This window comes from Bos javanicus, chromosome 7 (genome assembly GCF_032452875.1).
Source record: "Bos javanicus breed banteng chromosome 7, ARS-OSU_banteng_1.0, whole genome shotgun sequence".
Classification (NCBI taxonomy): domain Eukaryota; kingdom Metazoa; phylum Chordata; class Mammalia; order Artiodactyla; family Bovidae; genus Bos; species Bos javanicus.
The window spans coordinates 95885760-95901848 of record NC_083874.1 but is presented as its reverse complement, the minus strand read 5'-3'; the positions used below and the strand labels follow the sequence as shown (position 1 = coordinate 95901848).

The window sequence follows — 16089 nt, the reverse complement described above, 5'->3', positions numbered from 1 at the left end:
TCATCGAAAAAGCAAGAGAGTTCCTGAAAAACAACTATTTCTGCTTTATTGACTATGCCAAAGCCTTTGACTGTGTGGATCACAATAAACTGTGGAAAATTCTGAAAGACATGGAAATACCAGACCACCTGAGCTGTCTCTTGAGAAACCTATGTGCAGGTCAGGAAGCAACAGTTAGACCTGGACATGGAACAACAGACTGATTCCAAATAGGAAAAGGAGTACGTCAAGGCTGTATATGGTTATCCTGCTTATTTAACTTATATGCAGAGTACATCATGAGAAACGCAGGGCTGGAAGGAGCACAAGCTGGAATCAAGATTGCTGGGAGAAATATCAATAACCTCAGATATGCAGATGACACCACCCTTATGGCAGAAAGTGAAGAAGAACTAAAAAGGCTCTTGATGAAAGTGAAAGTGGAGAGTGAAAAAGTTGGCTTAAAGCTCAACATTCAGAAAACGAAGATCATGGCATCTGGTCCCATCACTTCATGGGAAATAAATGGGGAAACAGTGGAAACAGTGTCAGACTTTATTTTTTTGGGCTCCAAAATCACTGCAGATAGTGACTGCAGCCATGAAATTAAAAGACGCTTGCTCCTTGGAAGGAAAGTTATGACCAACCTAGATAGCATATTTAAAAGCAGAGACATTACTTTGCAAACAAAGGTCCGTCTAGTCAAGGCTATAGGTTTTCCAGTGGTGAAGAATGGATGTGAGAGTTGGACTGTGAAGAAAGCTGAGCACTGAAGAATTGATGCTTTTGAACTGTGGTGTTGGAGAAGACTCTTGAGAGTCCCTTGGACTGCAAGGAGATCCAACCAGTCCATCCTAAAGGAGATCAGTCCTGGGTGTTTATTGGAAGGACTGATATTGAAGTTGAAACTCCAATACTTTGGCCACCTGATGCAAAGAACTGACTTATTTAAAAAGACCCTGATGCTGGGAGGGATTGGGAGCAGGAGGAGAAGGGGACGACAGAGGATGAGATGGCTGGATGGCATCACCGACTCGATGGACACGAGTTTGAGTGAACTCTGGGGGTTGGTGATGGACAGGGAGGCCTGGTGTGCTGTGGTTCATGGGGTTGCAAAGAGTCGGACACGACTAAGCGACTGAACTGAACTGAACTTATTTTTTACTAAGACAAATTCCATTATTTATTCGTACTTATCTACTTAAAATACTTTAATGTTAATACTCATCAAAGAGGGAATCATTTTCATGGAGTTATTATTTAATAAAAATCCAGCCTCTCACCACCTGCTTTCTGCTTCATTTAATGCACAAAATGTTATCTGAATGTCTGTTTACCTTAAAGACTAAACCTATGTATATGCATACATTTTAGCCCAACAAAAAAATCTATATCTACTTATTTGTATAAGGTTTCAGCTAAATGGTACCTTTGTGAAATAAACTATATCCCTGAGGAAACAATCTGGGACTTCTTTCTAGGGTATTGGAATAAAAAAAATAAATAGTTTACCTGTAAGGAATTTATGGTTGTCATCTTAATTCCACTCAACTCAGAGGAGATCCAAGTATTAAATATTTAATAACAAGTATGAAAACTCAGTTAAAATGAATATGCATTCCTGGGTCAAATTTTGTCTCTAAGCTCAATGCAGTCACAGATTATACCCTTAAACTCTTAAGTAGACATTTCACAAAGCAGGGAAAGAAAAACTACATATCACTAAAGCAGAGGAATAAGAAAAAAAAAAAAAGTAGACCTATTATGAGACTTTAAAATTGTTTTCTTATACAATTAGTTTTCTTATAAAAGTAATATAGACAAGTTTCAAGACAATTGGAAATTAAAGAAGGGGAAAAACACATAATTTCATTACCCCTACACATTCATTGGTAGGACTTTGGAATATTTCTTTCTCCTTTTGTTTTTTTTTACCATTAGCTCATTTTTTTTCATGTAGTTGCTAACTTAAGCTTACATTCTGCTTTTTCTTTTCACTTTCACATTATTTGAAATGCATTTTTCTATGTTGTCACCTCATCTTCCTATTTAGTACATGATCTTTTAAACAATTTATATTAGATAAGACTAATAATGCTAACAGCTACCATTTATTGAGCATTTATTACTGTACTTAGGGCTGTATCTACATTACCTTATGCAACCCTCAAAACAACCTCATATGATAGACACTATTATTACTGGAGTTTTAAACACTAAAAAAGTTTTGAAGACTAGAAAATTTAGGTTTAAAAAGGTTAAGTAGCTTGTCAAAAGTCAAACAATAAGTGAAGAGGTAGTACATATTGATAGTTGACCTGTTTTAAGCCAAAATTTGTGCTCAGAACCTCATTAACCTATCTAGTTGGTAAAGAAATGATGATTGCTTGTCCACTGATACATCAGTAACTGCAGGATTCCTGCTGCTAAATTGAGAGTACCCGTAAATTTATAGGCTAGAAACAGCAGAAAAGACTTTCAGCTACTGGAAAGATCGGCTTTCATATTCTGAGTTGTAAGTATTCTTCATTCTGCCTAGTTTAAAATTTTTAATCTATTTTCTTTGCAATCTTCTCAGAGTTTCTCCTTTGAGCAGACAAACCTCCCTCAACTAACCACAGTCCGCTCCTTAGTTGGTCTCGCATGCAGTCAGAAGTAGGATAGCTCATGATATTTCTGAGACCTTTGGGGTTGGGGGTTAAGCTCCCAGTCCTCTCCCTTTTCTAACTGGGGAATTCTGTTGTACAGAGAAGCTGTGCTTGAGAGATGTTTTGCTGGTTACTTTTACTTAATTTGACCTAAATAAGCATGTGAAAGAAAATAATACGTCACACTGAATATAATGAGTGCATTACAGTAGTTCTCAGAATAGGAAAAGTTTACAGAGCATGATATGTCACCTGATCCCCAACTTTTTTCCACCGGTGACCTGGTGACTTCATTTATTCTACCTATTATTCCGTTGATGACAAGTAGGAAAAAAGAAAGAAAACACTGTATCTTCCCAGGAAAGTCTAAAGAGGAATAAACAGAAGTAGCCAATTCTTCCTTAATTTTTCTACCAGTTTCATATTGATTTCCCTGAAGTGAGCAAAGTAAGGAATGGCTTGTGCACCAGATTTTAAAATTACAAAGATTATAACCTTTTGTCTAATAGATTATGTCAGTATTTAGTGAAACAGCAAGCTTCTAGCATAAACGATTTAAAACTTGAGGTCAAAAGCGTAAATGCCTGGAGGCTACCATAAGGGAGTGAAGCACACCCAACAAGTGTATCATTTAGGACTTGGGTACCGAGGTGAATGCACACCTGGCTTAAAGGAAGATCTGCCCACTGTACCCTCCTCTATGGCTGCCCTGTGGAAACGAAGTTGCCAAATCTTCTCATTATTTAAGGGATTCCAGAAGTCAGGGTTTTTACATACATTTCTCCACATTTTGAAATGTTGAATTAAATTTTTAAACATTAGGTGAATAAAAATATTTTATCAGTGGGTAGGCTTTGACTCATGGCCAATATTTGACCTCCATTCAAATCCATATCATATGAATGATTAACACTGAACATTTGATTTGAAATCTAACATATCTGGTTAGGGAGCAGTGATGTCCTGTGAAATCAGTTGGAGTTTTGCATTACCTTACTAGCTGAAACGCATCGTGAATCAGACCTAGTCTGTCCTTGGGCCTGAGAAGTGTGTGGTTCTGATTCAACAACGTAATGAGCTCGTCCCATCCTTGTCCCTCATAATGAACGATGTAGTAGCCATTGGAGTCCACGTTGAATTTCACCCAGTCGGTCTTCTCAGATAAATCCACAGTATCTAGGAGGAGAAAATTGGTATGGGCATTTCCTCATCAAAGAACACATCATGAATATCTCCAGAAGTATTCTTCTTCATATCATTAGTAATAAATCAATGGGAAGACAAAGTTCTGGAAGACTCATGATGATATTTATTTTCATAGTCTGCTGGATGGCTTATTTTGGGAATGGTGATTTTATTAAATTAATAAATAAACTAATTCCTAGGAGATGGGCCAATGAATGTGTTCTCGAAAGCAGCCTATGCGGGTCTAAAAGGCATTTCTGGTAGCCTTGTCTCACGGTTTGGTTGCTGCGTGTTGAAATATGTATATGTAAGTAGGTGATCCATTTGTCCAGTTCTTATCTGGGGCAAAATAAGGGCTGCAGGTTGAACGTGAGATTATGAGGGAAACATTTTAAAATTTCAGTGACGTGTTTAAAGGAGAAGTTAAAATTATATTATTTTTAATATTTCAGACATTGTAGTAGGTGGTAAAATAACATTACTATATACTCTCAAAAACTCTGAGGCTTAGTCCTCATTCAAAATAAATGAGAAAATTGAAGCTCAGGAGTTAAAAAATTTTCTTAAGGCCATACATCCAATAGGTGACAGAATCAGGATTTGAATCCAGGGCCAATCAGTTCTAAAGTGAACACCTTTTCCCACTGAATCAGTAGGCATTAAAAGACATAAGATCAGACACCATCAATTCTTGAAACCCATCTCTAAGTGCTAAAAACACAAGAGAACTTTCTCCTGAATTAAAAACCCAGACTTTTTAGCTTAAGGGTTTTTTTAGTAACACATAGGTATAGATACGACTGAGTGACTTCACTTTCACTTTTCACTTTCATGCATTGGAGAAGGAAATGGAAACCCACTCCAGTGTTCTTGCCTGGAGAATCCCAGGGACGGGGGCGCCTGGTGGGCTGCCATCTATGGGGTCGCACAGAGTCGGACACGACTGAAGCGACTTAGCAGCAGCAGCAGCAGCAACTGTCCTCCCTATAGCTCAGAACACATTTAATTTCAGAATTAAAAGGTTTTTTGGCTAATTAGTTCATTTTACCTGTCTTCAGTTTCAGAATGTGTCTGTGAATCGCCTGAGAGGAACTCGTGGAGTAGGTCACTGGGATATGCCAAAGGTACCTACGTTTGAAAGTAAAGACTGTTACAGATTAAATCAATGGCCATTTCAATGTCCACATTGTCAGATTCAGAGAGGCTATAAAAGACACCTAATCGCCCATCCTTCACACTATCATTGGCCTTATAAATTTTACAGGCTAAGACTAACGGTTCCTTGGGTGTGCAAAAATTCTTTAATGATTATGAAGGAGCAGTAATATATACCTAGTTGAACTCTGTCACAATTACCGGTGACATTTACAGTCCAAATTTTATACCACCACAATTCCTGCTGATTGTTTTCTTCTAAGTAAAAGAAAAAAAAAATCTTCCTTTCACATTTCCAAAAATTCTCACATTCTGATATTTATTCAAATAACTAAATCAAAGCTGTAGAAAAAAACCCCAAAAAGTAAAGCTCTTCCTCTAGCATGATTCTTCCACTTATCTTTTTGTTCAGTGAAGCTATCCGCATTCAACCCCCACCTGCTAAGTGGTCAGCAAGCAGAAATAAGTCAGGAGCTGCTCCTTGGCCAAGTGCAGAGAGCAGAGAAGCAGAACGGATTGAAGGAAAAGGGCTCAGTTACTTTGGAAGGGCCTTCCTATGGTAAATAACTGAAATTAGCTATTTTTTCCTGACTAATTTCTAGCTGCCTCTAGAGCTCATTTCCTCTAACATAGTAAGCCGTATTAGCTATAGTAATCCTATAAAATCAGATGCTTGAAAATACCAATAGGTATAAAACAGAAAGAATAGTAACTGAGGATATGCCCATTAGTCCTCAGAAAAACCTAAAAGAGTAAAAGAGACAACAGACACAGACTCGATTTAATAAAAGGTCAGAAGAAATAATCTACCTGCCAACCCAGAGTATCGATAATCAACAAAGCAGTTGAAATATTTACACAAAAAGGTAAAAAGAGACACACAGATATCACTAAGATGTAATGGATCAAGATTCATGGATAGATTTTGGCTCTAGAAGGACAGAGATTTTTCCAGATTTTTCCACCTGGGAGTAAAGAGAGAAAGAGTAGCCATTCATAAGTTTGGATAAGCATGGATCAGAGGGCAATAGTTTTATATGAGAAATCCAAATCCTGCTTCAGATAGATTCTTGTTATTCTGAGCCATTCACACTATTAAACTCTCTCGTGACATTTTGATAAGTTGCAGAATTGTGAGTCCTGCTTTCCCAATAATAAATCAAACATTAAATTTTCCAGCCTGTGTTGCCAAGCTTCAAATTGTTTAAGCTCTCTGAGGTTTGGACCTCAAAAGGGCATACAGAGAAATGGATGGATGTGTTCACAGTTAAATGGCATAAAGGCTGCTGTTGGATGGAAATAGACATCTGATGAGATCAAAATGGAAAATGTTACATTCTATGTGTTAAAGGCCTTGAGTTTGCTTCTGATTCTCAGAAAAAATTCTAAAACTGTTTTTAGACAGCTAGATTTTAGAAAAAGTAATAATCATAAAAGCCAGCACTGATTCACTTGGATTATTTCTTTTCAGATTAATCTCATTCATCTTATTGAATGAGATCAGAGGAAGCTGGACAGTGTTGTATTTCTTGATTTTAGTAAAACCTTTAACAAGTTTTCTTAGGACAGGCTTGTGAGCAAGATAACAGAGTGGGTAATTGGATTTGCTTTTATTGTTACCAAGAACATCATGTTTTAAGACATTACATTTATAGTCTCTTATTAAAAAATAAAAGGGAACTGAAGGTCTTATCTAATTTAACACGTGTGTGTGTGTGTGTGTGTGTGCGTGCATATGTGTGTGTGCTCAGTCATGTCTGACTTTTTGCGGCCCCATGGACTATAGCTTGCCAGGCTCTTCTGTCCATGAAATTTTCCAGATAAGAATACCAGAGCGAGTTGCCATTTCCTACTCCAGGGGATCTTCCCGATCCAGGGATCGAACCTGCATCTCTTGCATTGGCAGGCAGATTCTTTACCACTGCACCACCTAGGAAGCCCATGACTTAACACACAGGAAATGCCTTTTCTGATAAGATGTATAGCTGTCATACATCTTATCTTCCTAGGTATGGGTCAGTCTCATAACTTGAAGTGAAGTCGCTCAGTCATGTCCAACTCTTTGTGACCCCATGGACTGTAGCCTACAGGCTCCTCCATCCATGGGATTTTCCAGGCAAGAATACTGGAGTGGGTTGCCATTTTCTTCTCCAGGAGATCTTCCCAACCCAGGGATTGAACCTGGATCTCCCGCATTGTAGGCAGACACTTTACCATCTGAGCCAGCGGGGAAGTCTAGTCTACTGTCTCATAACTTATTAGTGTCCAGTACTCTTGCCTGGAAGATTCCATGGACAGAGAAGCCTGGAGGGCTACAGTCCATGGGGTTGTGAAGAGTTGGACACAACTGAACAATTGAGCACACACAGCATAAAGAAGGCTAGTAGACAGTCAGGGAACATTATATTAGAAATATAACTTCTGCATCAGAACTGAGGTCCTAAGGGTGGCCGCAGGGTTAGCAGGAATATGCTGCTCACCAGCGCAGTCTGGGTCACCTGAAGCTCTTTAAGGCTGCTATTGAGGCTAGTTTAGCCTATTAAGTCCTGTGTAGAAATAGCACTGGAGAAGGCAATGGCACACCACTCCAGTACTCTTGCCTGGAAAATCCCATGGGCGGAGGAGCCTCATGGGCTGCAGTCCATGGGGTCGTGAAGAGTCGGACACAACTGAGCGACTTCACTTTCACTTTTCACTTTCATGCATTGGAGAAGGAAATGGCAACCCAGTCCAGTGTTCTTGCCTGGAGAATCCCAGGGACAGGGGAGCCTGGTGGGCTGCCATCTATGGGGTCTCACAGAGTCAGACACGACTGAAGCGACTTAGCGGCAGCGGCAGCAGAAATAGCATCCCATAAAATTGTCAGAGAAGCTGAAAGAAAGCTAATGCAATTGTCAGTAAACTGAGATGAGGTAAACTAGACCGACAGGGTAAAAAAGCAACCACCTTTCCTGCAGAGTCCCCCATTCGGGGTCCTCTTTGAAAACCCCAGACAAGAAGCGCTCCTGCTGCAGTCTGAGGGAACGCCCTTCTCGTTTAACCACCACGAGGGGGATGCCTTTCTGCAGAGTCCATGTGGCCATCATCTCCTTGAGCTCTACATTTTCCCGCAGAAACTCGAGCTGAAACGACAAGTGACTTTGGTAACCAGAGACACAGGAGAGAAACCAGAGAGAGATCAGATACTTAGGCCTCCTCGGATGCTAGGGACATGGCTTGGGCAGGAAGAGCGGACTCCAACTGCAGTCTCCCAGCCGGGCCATGTAGAACCTGGGCTGGACCTGCCCCTTCCCTCCCCATCCACGGGTGCTCCTGGAAAGCTGCCTGAAGGAGGGACATGTTTGGGAGCTTGAGGGTTAATACAGGACAAGAAAGGCCAAGAGGAAGGGCTTGAGACTGGGGCCCCTCACTGCTCCCTTTCAAAACAGAAGAAAAAAAGGACCCACCAAAGAGGTTTAGGAAGAAATGTCTCTTTTAAAAATTCCAATAGAACAGTATTATATCAATAGAGGTATATGGAGTGGAGGACAAAACCTCTAGCTTTTTATTAACAGTGTCTAGTACGGGTTTCTGATCACTGTATGATGCCGAATCTTCCTTTAAAACCATACTTGATGGGATTACCGTGACACTTTTTAAAAAGTTTGCCTTTTCTTTTTTTTTTTTTCCATGATGACTGTTTTTTTTTTCTCTCTCTCCTAAAATGTTCCAATAACTTCCCAGAAGTAAACAAAAAGATGGGGCCTCAAGAAAGCCATTCATACTATTTCCAAACCTAACATATTTGGTTTGGCATTTTGCAGAGCCCTGAGGATACCAGTACAGCAATAACCACTCAGAGGAATTTTGAGCTGAGATATTTTTAGCCATTGGTGGGATTGTGGGAAAGCTGAATTATAACAACAAAAACACAGTAGTAAGAGCACCACCCTCCCCTTAATGGCCTGAGCATTCCTTCTTCAGTCAACTTTGTTTCAAGGAAAATTGTGGAGTTTTTCCTTCTCTCCAGTTATTTAAAGGGGCAGCTGGACAACTTTACAGACTCACTCCAGGTCTGGAGATGAGCCAAATCTCTTCCACCCTCCAAGTCTCTTTCTACTTACTGTGTTGCTTGTCTTCCTGGAATCAGAATAACAAAATCCACCCGATGTGGAATCACCTTCTAAACAATTCTAGAAAACAAAAATAAAAGAGCGCTGCCATTTGGCCTCTGAGAGTTGGCTTAAAATGAACATTTGACATGAGTGCAAACATTATTAGCTTAAATGTACGAAAATGTAATTCATCTAGACCTGATAATGAGCATGCTGCTGCTGCTGCTAAGTCGCATCAGTCGTGTCCGACTCTGTGCGACCCCATAGATGGCAGCCCACCAGGCTCCCCCGTCCCTGGGATTCTCCAGGCAAGAACACTGGAGTGGGTTTCCATTTCCTTCTCCAATGCATGAAAGTGAAAAGTGAAAGTGAAGTTGCTCAGTTGTGTCCGACTCTTAGCGACCCCATGGACTGCAGCCTACCAGGCTCCTCCGCCCATGGGATTTTCCAGGCAAGAGTACTAGAGTAGGGTGCCGTTGCCTTCTCCAGATAATGAGCATAGCAATTCATTAAAATGCATAAAAGTTACTCTTTTAAATATTTAATTGATATTATGTGACACTGTGCTGAGTTAGGTATTTGGGGAAATTTATCATTTTTGTGCCACCACTTCGTTTGACATCAGAAGGGGGTCAACTAAGAATTTAGGACCTTTAGGGGAAGGTTAGATGGGAGACTCCTACAGTAACTGGGAAGAAGTTGTGATGTCATTGAGAGAATGAATACTAGACTGAGTCAGAAGACAGATTTTAAGCAACGACTCCATCACTCACTTGTATAAGATCTTGAACGAATCTCTCCATTAGCATTAGTTTTTCCATTTAAAAAATGGGAAAACCCATTGAAAAAAATGGGCTAAGACTGCCTACCTCACCTTCTTGAGATGGTAATAAGCACAATGTGACAAAAATTAATATAGGATTGTTCACAGTCCTGTAATTCTTGGCCAAATCTCTCCTTTAATCTTCTTTCCACTCACTAACCACACAAAAGATGGATTCTTCCTCTTTGGGAAAAAAAAAAGGCTCGGGCAAGGTCTACACACACACACACACACACACACACACTCAAGTACACATCCTTGTGAAGGAGGAGGGAAGGAGAAGGATGGGAAGGAAAAGCAATGTTCTTGTTGAGAACCTGGGAGGGAACCAGGACAAAATCATCTGGATCACCTGCAGGAGGTGATGAAGAACGAGCATTTTCTTGAGACTTTTTTGAAAATTTCATTCTGTTTTTTGGCTGCCCTGGGTCTGCACTGCTGTGCGGGCTTTTCCCTGGCTGCAGTGAACAGGGGCTACTCTGGAGTTGCAGGTGGGTGGGCTTCTCGCCGCAGTGGCTTCTCTTGCTTCAGGACACAGGCTCTAGGGACTTGGGCTTCAGTGGCTGCAGCTCCCTGGCTCGAGAGCACACACTCAGTAGTTGCGGTGCGTGGGCTTAGTTGCTCCGAAGCTTATGGGATCTTCCCGGATCAGGGATCAATGCTGTGTCTCCTGCGTTGGCAGGTGTATTCTTTACCATTGAGCACCAGGGCAGCCCCAAGAAAGAACCTTTTTTATAAGTATTACAAAGCATGGTGTATTTGATCCCTTTTAGGGTTTTAGAGAAATGTCAGTAAAAGTTTTGAGCTACTGTGAAATTTTAATTACTTGCATTTGCTTCTTTGACCACAAAATCACACATAAGTTAAACCTTAAGGATCCAGGCTTAACAAGGGCACAGAAAAATCAAGTAAGATAATGTGCATGAATTTTTTAAACTATGACGTGCTGTACAAATATTGAATAATATTATTACCCCTGGGACAAAAATGTTTACAAAGAATAGAGGACCTCTTTTGTGTACAAAGGGCTTCCCTTGTGGCTCAGCTGGTAAAGAATCCACCTGCAATGTGGGAGACCGGGTTTGATCCCTGGGTTAGGAAGATCCTCTGGAGAAGGGAAAGGCTACCCACTCCAGTATTCTGGCCTGGAGAATTCCATCGACTGTATAATCCATGGGGTCGCAAAGAGTCGGACACGACTGAGCGACTTTCACTTTCACTTCACTTTGTGTACAAATACCCTAGGGTATTTCTACTTGCAGGCACAAGCTCTGTCAGTTTATTATTTCCATAAAAAGTACTGTCCTTGCATTTGGAAATCTAGAAATATTTGAATAATTATTAGAATCATCTGAGTTGACTGCATGTTTTCTCTTACCTACTATCCTACAGGAATCTCAATGACAAAGAGACCGTATATTCCTCAATCAAACGTTAACTGTCTCTTAACCATGATTATAGGGACAATAGAATATTAGGGGCCTGACATGATTCTTTCTCTTAAGCAGATTTTGTTTATTATTATCACTGTTACCATTAAATCAATGGAAACCAATAAAAGAGAACGTCACTCGCTGGAGCAGATTCACGAGTGCCCTTCTAGGTATTCAGCAGAAAGGCAATGAGTGCTGGAGCTGGCTATGAGAAGGAGGTGACCCCTCAGCTAGATCTCAAAGGATGGACAGCACCTGAGTTGCTGAAAAGAAGGAAGAACACTTCAGGCAGCGAGTGCACCAGAAACAAAGGCGTGATGACAGGGATGAGCAGGATTTCCTGCGCGAGGGAGAAGGTGGGTCTCACTCAACCGAATACGGGCTGGGACATAAAGCTGAACAAGTAGAGTTTAAACTTAAGTTTGGGAAGAGAAGATTAGGAGTTACATGAAGGAATTACAAAGTCATGAAAGGTTTGGAAACAGAAGACAAAATGTAGGGTGAACCAGAAGAGGGAAACCAAAGAGAACGAGGTCAAATACTGAACCCCCGCGGCTAAGCTAGTATAGCATCTTGGTTTAGCAAGGTGCCAGAGGAAATAGACAGGTGCTACCTGCTTAACCCTGGAAGTGTGGCAAGTGCAATAAACATCTTTTGCCTGACAATTTATCTATTTATGCTGCTGCTGCTAAGTCGCTTCAGTCATGTCCGACTCTGTGTGACCCCATAGACGGCAGCCCACCAGGCTCGCCCGTCCCTGGGATTCCCCAGGCAAGAAAACTGGGGTGGGTTGCCATTTCCTTCTCCAATGCATGAAAGTGAAAAGTGAAAGTGAAGTCGTTCAGTCGTGTCCGACTCTTCGGACCCCATGGACTGCAGCCTACCAGGCTCCTTAAAAGCCTTCATAATTAGCTTGTCACTGTTTAGGCTTACCAGCAGTCTCCTGTAACTTAACTGATGACTTACATTTGACAGACTGTGCCACAAATCATCATTCTTTGCATTTCTATAGGTGAACTTCTTTAAGTAGTGAATAATTCCTTTCCTGAATGTCTCCTCACTCAGAAAATCCTTGAGCATATTCAAAATACAAGCTCCCTAAATAAAAACACAAAGAAAAAGAAGGTAAAGGGTAGCATATGTTTTTAAAGGAAGCTTACGTGCCGTGGAACATGTGTAATGTCTGATAAATGAACCACAAATAAAACAAAAAGTGACGCAGAGGTAACCTGACACCAAGAACTTCCACTCTTGACGTACTGGCCTCATTATACTCCTCCCAGGGCAGAGCATTTACCACCAGTCCACAGCATCTCCTACCTTGTTGTACGAAACAGCATCAAACATTTCCTTTATTTGAGTAGCAGTTTTTGCTTGATTGGAGATAGGATGGGATGAATTTAATGAATCTCTTTTAATTACTTCAAAACACGTGTTCGAAAAACTGTCATCCTAAACGGGAGAGAACATTTGTTTTTTTCAATTGCCATTTGACACTCAAAGCAATAGCAAAGATGCTAGGTTTAGTGAGATATTCTCAGAAGTAAGTATTCAAACAATATTTCTTACAAAATGTTTCTTTCCCCTTATGCCGGGAGCCGGCATATTGCATACTGAGTGCATATTGCATATTGAGTGCAGCACTTTGCACAGCATCATCTTTCAGGATCTGGAATAGCTCAACTGGATTTCTATCACTGCCGGGAGCCAGCGTGAGGAGCTCCACCCATGACAAAGGTCATGAGGAAGGAGGCTCGGCATACGCAAAGGCGGGATCGAGCCTCAGGAGTCCCCCTGGAAATTCTCGAGCATCTCTGCCTACTTTCTGCTTTGTGCTTTACGGGGGGCTGTCCCCCACTACCTCTCTCTGAAAAAGAGTTAGCTTACAGCTCCCATTAATAATTCCTGGGTGTGACAGTGTTTAACCTACAAATTCCTTTGGAAATCCTCTAGCCTGCCTGAATAGGTTTTTCCGGCCACATGTGATTGTTCAGAGCCTCCCAACTGTGAGAGGCAGGAGATGTTCTAAACTTGTCTAAACACAGATTCCTTTGAGTAGTTAAAGGATTGATTAGAAATTGTATTGGTGAAGGGATTTTCATTTGTTGGGCCAATGTTTGCTGCTAAGTCTCCATATCCCTTACCTGCTGTATCCCTGGCAGTGTATTGATTAACATAATTGGTGTAAGTAGTAGCTTTAATGTTTGTAACCTGGGACCCTTGAGTTAATTCTTTTTCTTGTTATAGCCCACCACACCTTTGCTCTGTAGGAATGCAACTTTATCTAATGCTTTTGGAGGGTGGCTCCTGACCAATCACCTTTAGAGAAAAATAAGTTTTCTGAAGAAAGGGTCTTAAAATGTTAACAGGCCTCCGGGCCAGAAGATGATGCAAATCACCTCAGCTTTTGCATATGATAAGTTTGCAGGAAGAAAGCCTGGCTTGCTGCCTGACTCTACCCCTTCCCCCATTATCCTCTATGCATAACTTAAGGTATAAAAACTACTTTGGAAAATAAAGTGCGGGCCTTGTTCACCGAAACTTGGTCTCACCATGTCGTTCTTTCTCTTACCTTCTGGCTGAATTATTCAGCCTCTTTTCTCCACTGAATTTCCTCACTGAGCTATCCTTATTCTATTGCTCTTTATATCCTTAATTAAAGTTTAATTAAGCAGTTGTTTCCTGATCTTCGCCTATGCCGTCTCTCCTTCGAAAACCCTGGATCAGCCGGCTGGCACCCTTATATAGTCCCCTTTCACCAATTCTCTGTTTTGTTAAAGGTATAAATGTGATATTTCCTCAGACACTGCCTGAATGTTTACCATGAGCAAGGCCCTTGGAAACAGAAATAAAACAAAGGTTCCCAGTTAGTGAGCATGTGCTATGTGTCAGGCTCTTACATTCCTCAGCTGCAGTCCTTTCAACACTCTGCAAGGAAGAGGCATTGTACACATTTTACAAGTGAGAATTCATGAAGCTTTTGGATTAAACCACAGACTCGGCACATAGCAAAAAATAAAAAAAGACACTGACTTTGCATCCATGTCTGTCTGTAACTGTACTGGACCAAATATTTACCCCAAAGAGCTAATTATCCATTACTAGTTAGCACTACCTTTTTATGTGCTGTTCAGAGCCCCTTCGTGCTTGCTAAGTGGCTTTAGTCATGTCGGACACTTTTCGACCCTGTGAACCGTAGCCCACCAGGTTCCCCTGTCCACGGGATTCTCCAGGCAAGAATACTGCAGTGGGTTGCCATTCCTTCCTCCAGGGAGAATCCAACCCTGGTCTCCTGCATTGCAGGCAGATTCTTTACCATTTAAGCCATCAGGGAAGCACCATCTTAGAATTCATTATATTAACAGACATATTGCTTATAGACTCTTGGATAAATATAGAATAATGCCTGAAATTTTCTTTTTGGCAATTTGGAGTATTTTGAAGCCAGACAGCCTCCAGATCTGTGAGAAAATAAACTGGCTTAAGCCACCCAGTCTGTGGAATTTTGTCATGGCAGCCCTAGCAAACCAATACAATCTGTTTATACAAAAGAAAATACCAGAGATTCAAAAACGCAATGCCGTGTTCTCTTTGGCATTTTCTAAAAATTATAATAGTGAATTAATGATTTCTTAGTACGTATAGTATGAGATACAAAGTTGTGACTTACAAACTGTAGCTCTGGATATGTGATGTTGAGAGAGATAAGTTCCATGTATGTTGCAAAACCTTCATTGAGCCAAATATCATTCCACCATTCCATTGTAACCAGGTTACCAAACCACTGGGAGGTAAAAACTCAATGTTAAACAAATATAAACAATTATAAACTGTAGCAAAAAAATAGGATGGGTGGTAACTTCTTTTTTAGTAGGTGAGGCCTGTATTTGCTACCCCTTTCTCTCTGCACAGCATCTTTCTACTGGTTTCCCTGCCTTCTCCCCTCACCACCACATTTTTGCTTGTTTCACTTATTTCTTTTGTGTCCACATTGTCTCCAATGCCCTACCTTCCATTATATCCTCCGTATATTTCCTAGATATTAGACTTAATATTAAGGAAGAGAATGAGACATTTTATTTTAAACATTTTGCACAATAAGTATAATTTCACCTTGTCACTGACTCACAGTGAGGGTCTAAGGAGAAATATAAGCCAGAATATTCTTGATGAAGTCATCTTTATGTATTAAGTAGCAGGTACTTAAAAGGATAAGAATTCATTTAGGACTTTCAGATTGTTACATAATGTTACTACGGAGCAAATGTCATTGTTGACCTCTGTCCCAGTTTACTTCTAGGGATCAATTTGGCCACTAATGAGAATAAAAGTCTGAGATTTTAAATATATATAAATAAAGAATGCGAAAAGATAAGCTAAATAGAAATTTATCCTTGACCTATATTTGATCTGTAACACATTTTAAATATTATTATTTTTTTATATATTATTATATTTTACCTAGTTGGCCTTTGTTGTTTTAATGTGCCTCTAGTCTATCTATTTTAAGAGTGCAGTCTCCAGATGGATTGGAAGCTTAAATAACAAGATTTTAAGATTCAAAAGAGCCTTGTTATAGAACAGAAGTCACTAGATCCATAGCTTCTAGAAACTGCTCAAGCTCTATACCTTTCTTACAGCTTTCAGATCATATTGCAAATGTGTGCCAATCTTCCGAAGGACATCTGTGAGAAGGAATGGTGGGTGTTTCCTCAATTTGAGAAGTGAATAACAGGAGAAGTTCAAGCTGGTTACGGTCATTTCACCAGTCA

The 16089-nt window shown here is 40.5% G+C and overlaps 1 protein-coding gene across 2 annotated transcripts in view; it reads right to left on the bottom strand.

Annotated features, from left to right (window-relative positions):
- The window catches only part of ERAP2 (endoplasmic reticulum aminopeptidase 2), a 52692-nt gene that overhangs the window by 14104 nt on the left and 22499 nt on the right, over window positions 1-16089 (bottom strand). For both annotated transcript variants that reach the window (XM_061424455.1, XM_061424454.1), the window contains exons 7-13: window positions 14988-15101; window positions 12638-12769; window positions 12284-12415; window positions 9071-9139; window positions 7914-8089; window positions 4861-4940; window positions 3620-3803 (exon numbers count right to left, since the gene is read on the bottom strand). In XM_061424455.1, the coding sequence (XP_061280439.1) occupies window positions 3620-3803; window positions 4861-4940; window positions 7914-8089; window positions 9071-9139; window positions 12284-12415; window positions 12638-12769; window positions 14988-15101 (887 nt within the window). The remainder of the gene's footprint in view (window positions 1-3619; window positions 3804-4860; window positions 4941-7913; window positions 8090-9070; window positions 9140-12283; window positions 12416-12637; window positions 12770-14987; window positions 15102-16089) is intronic.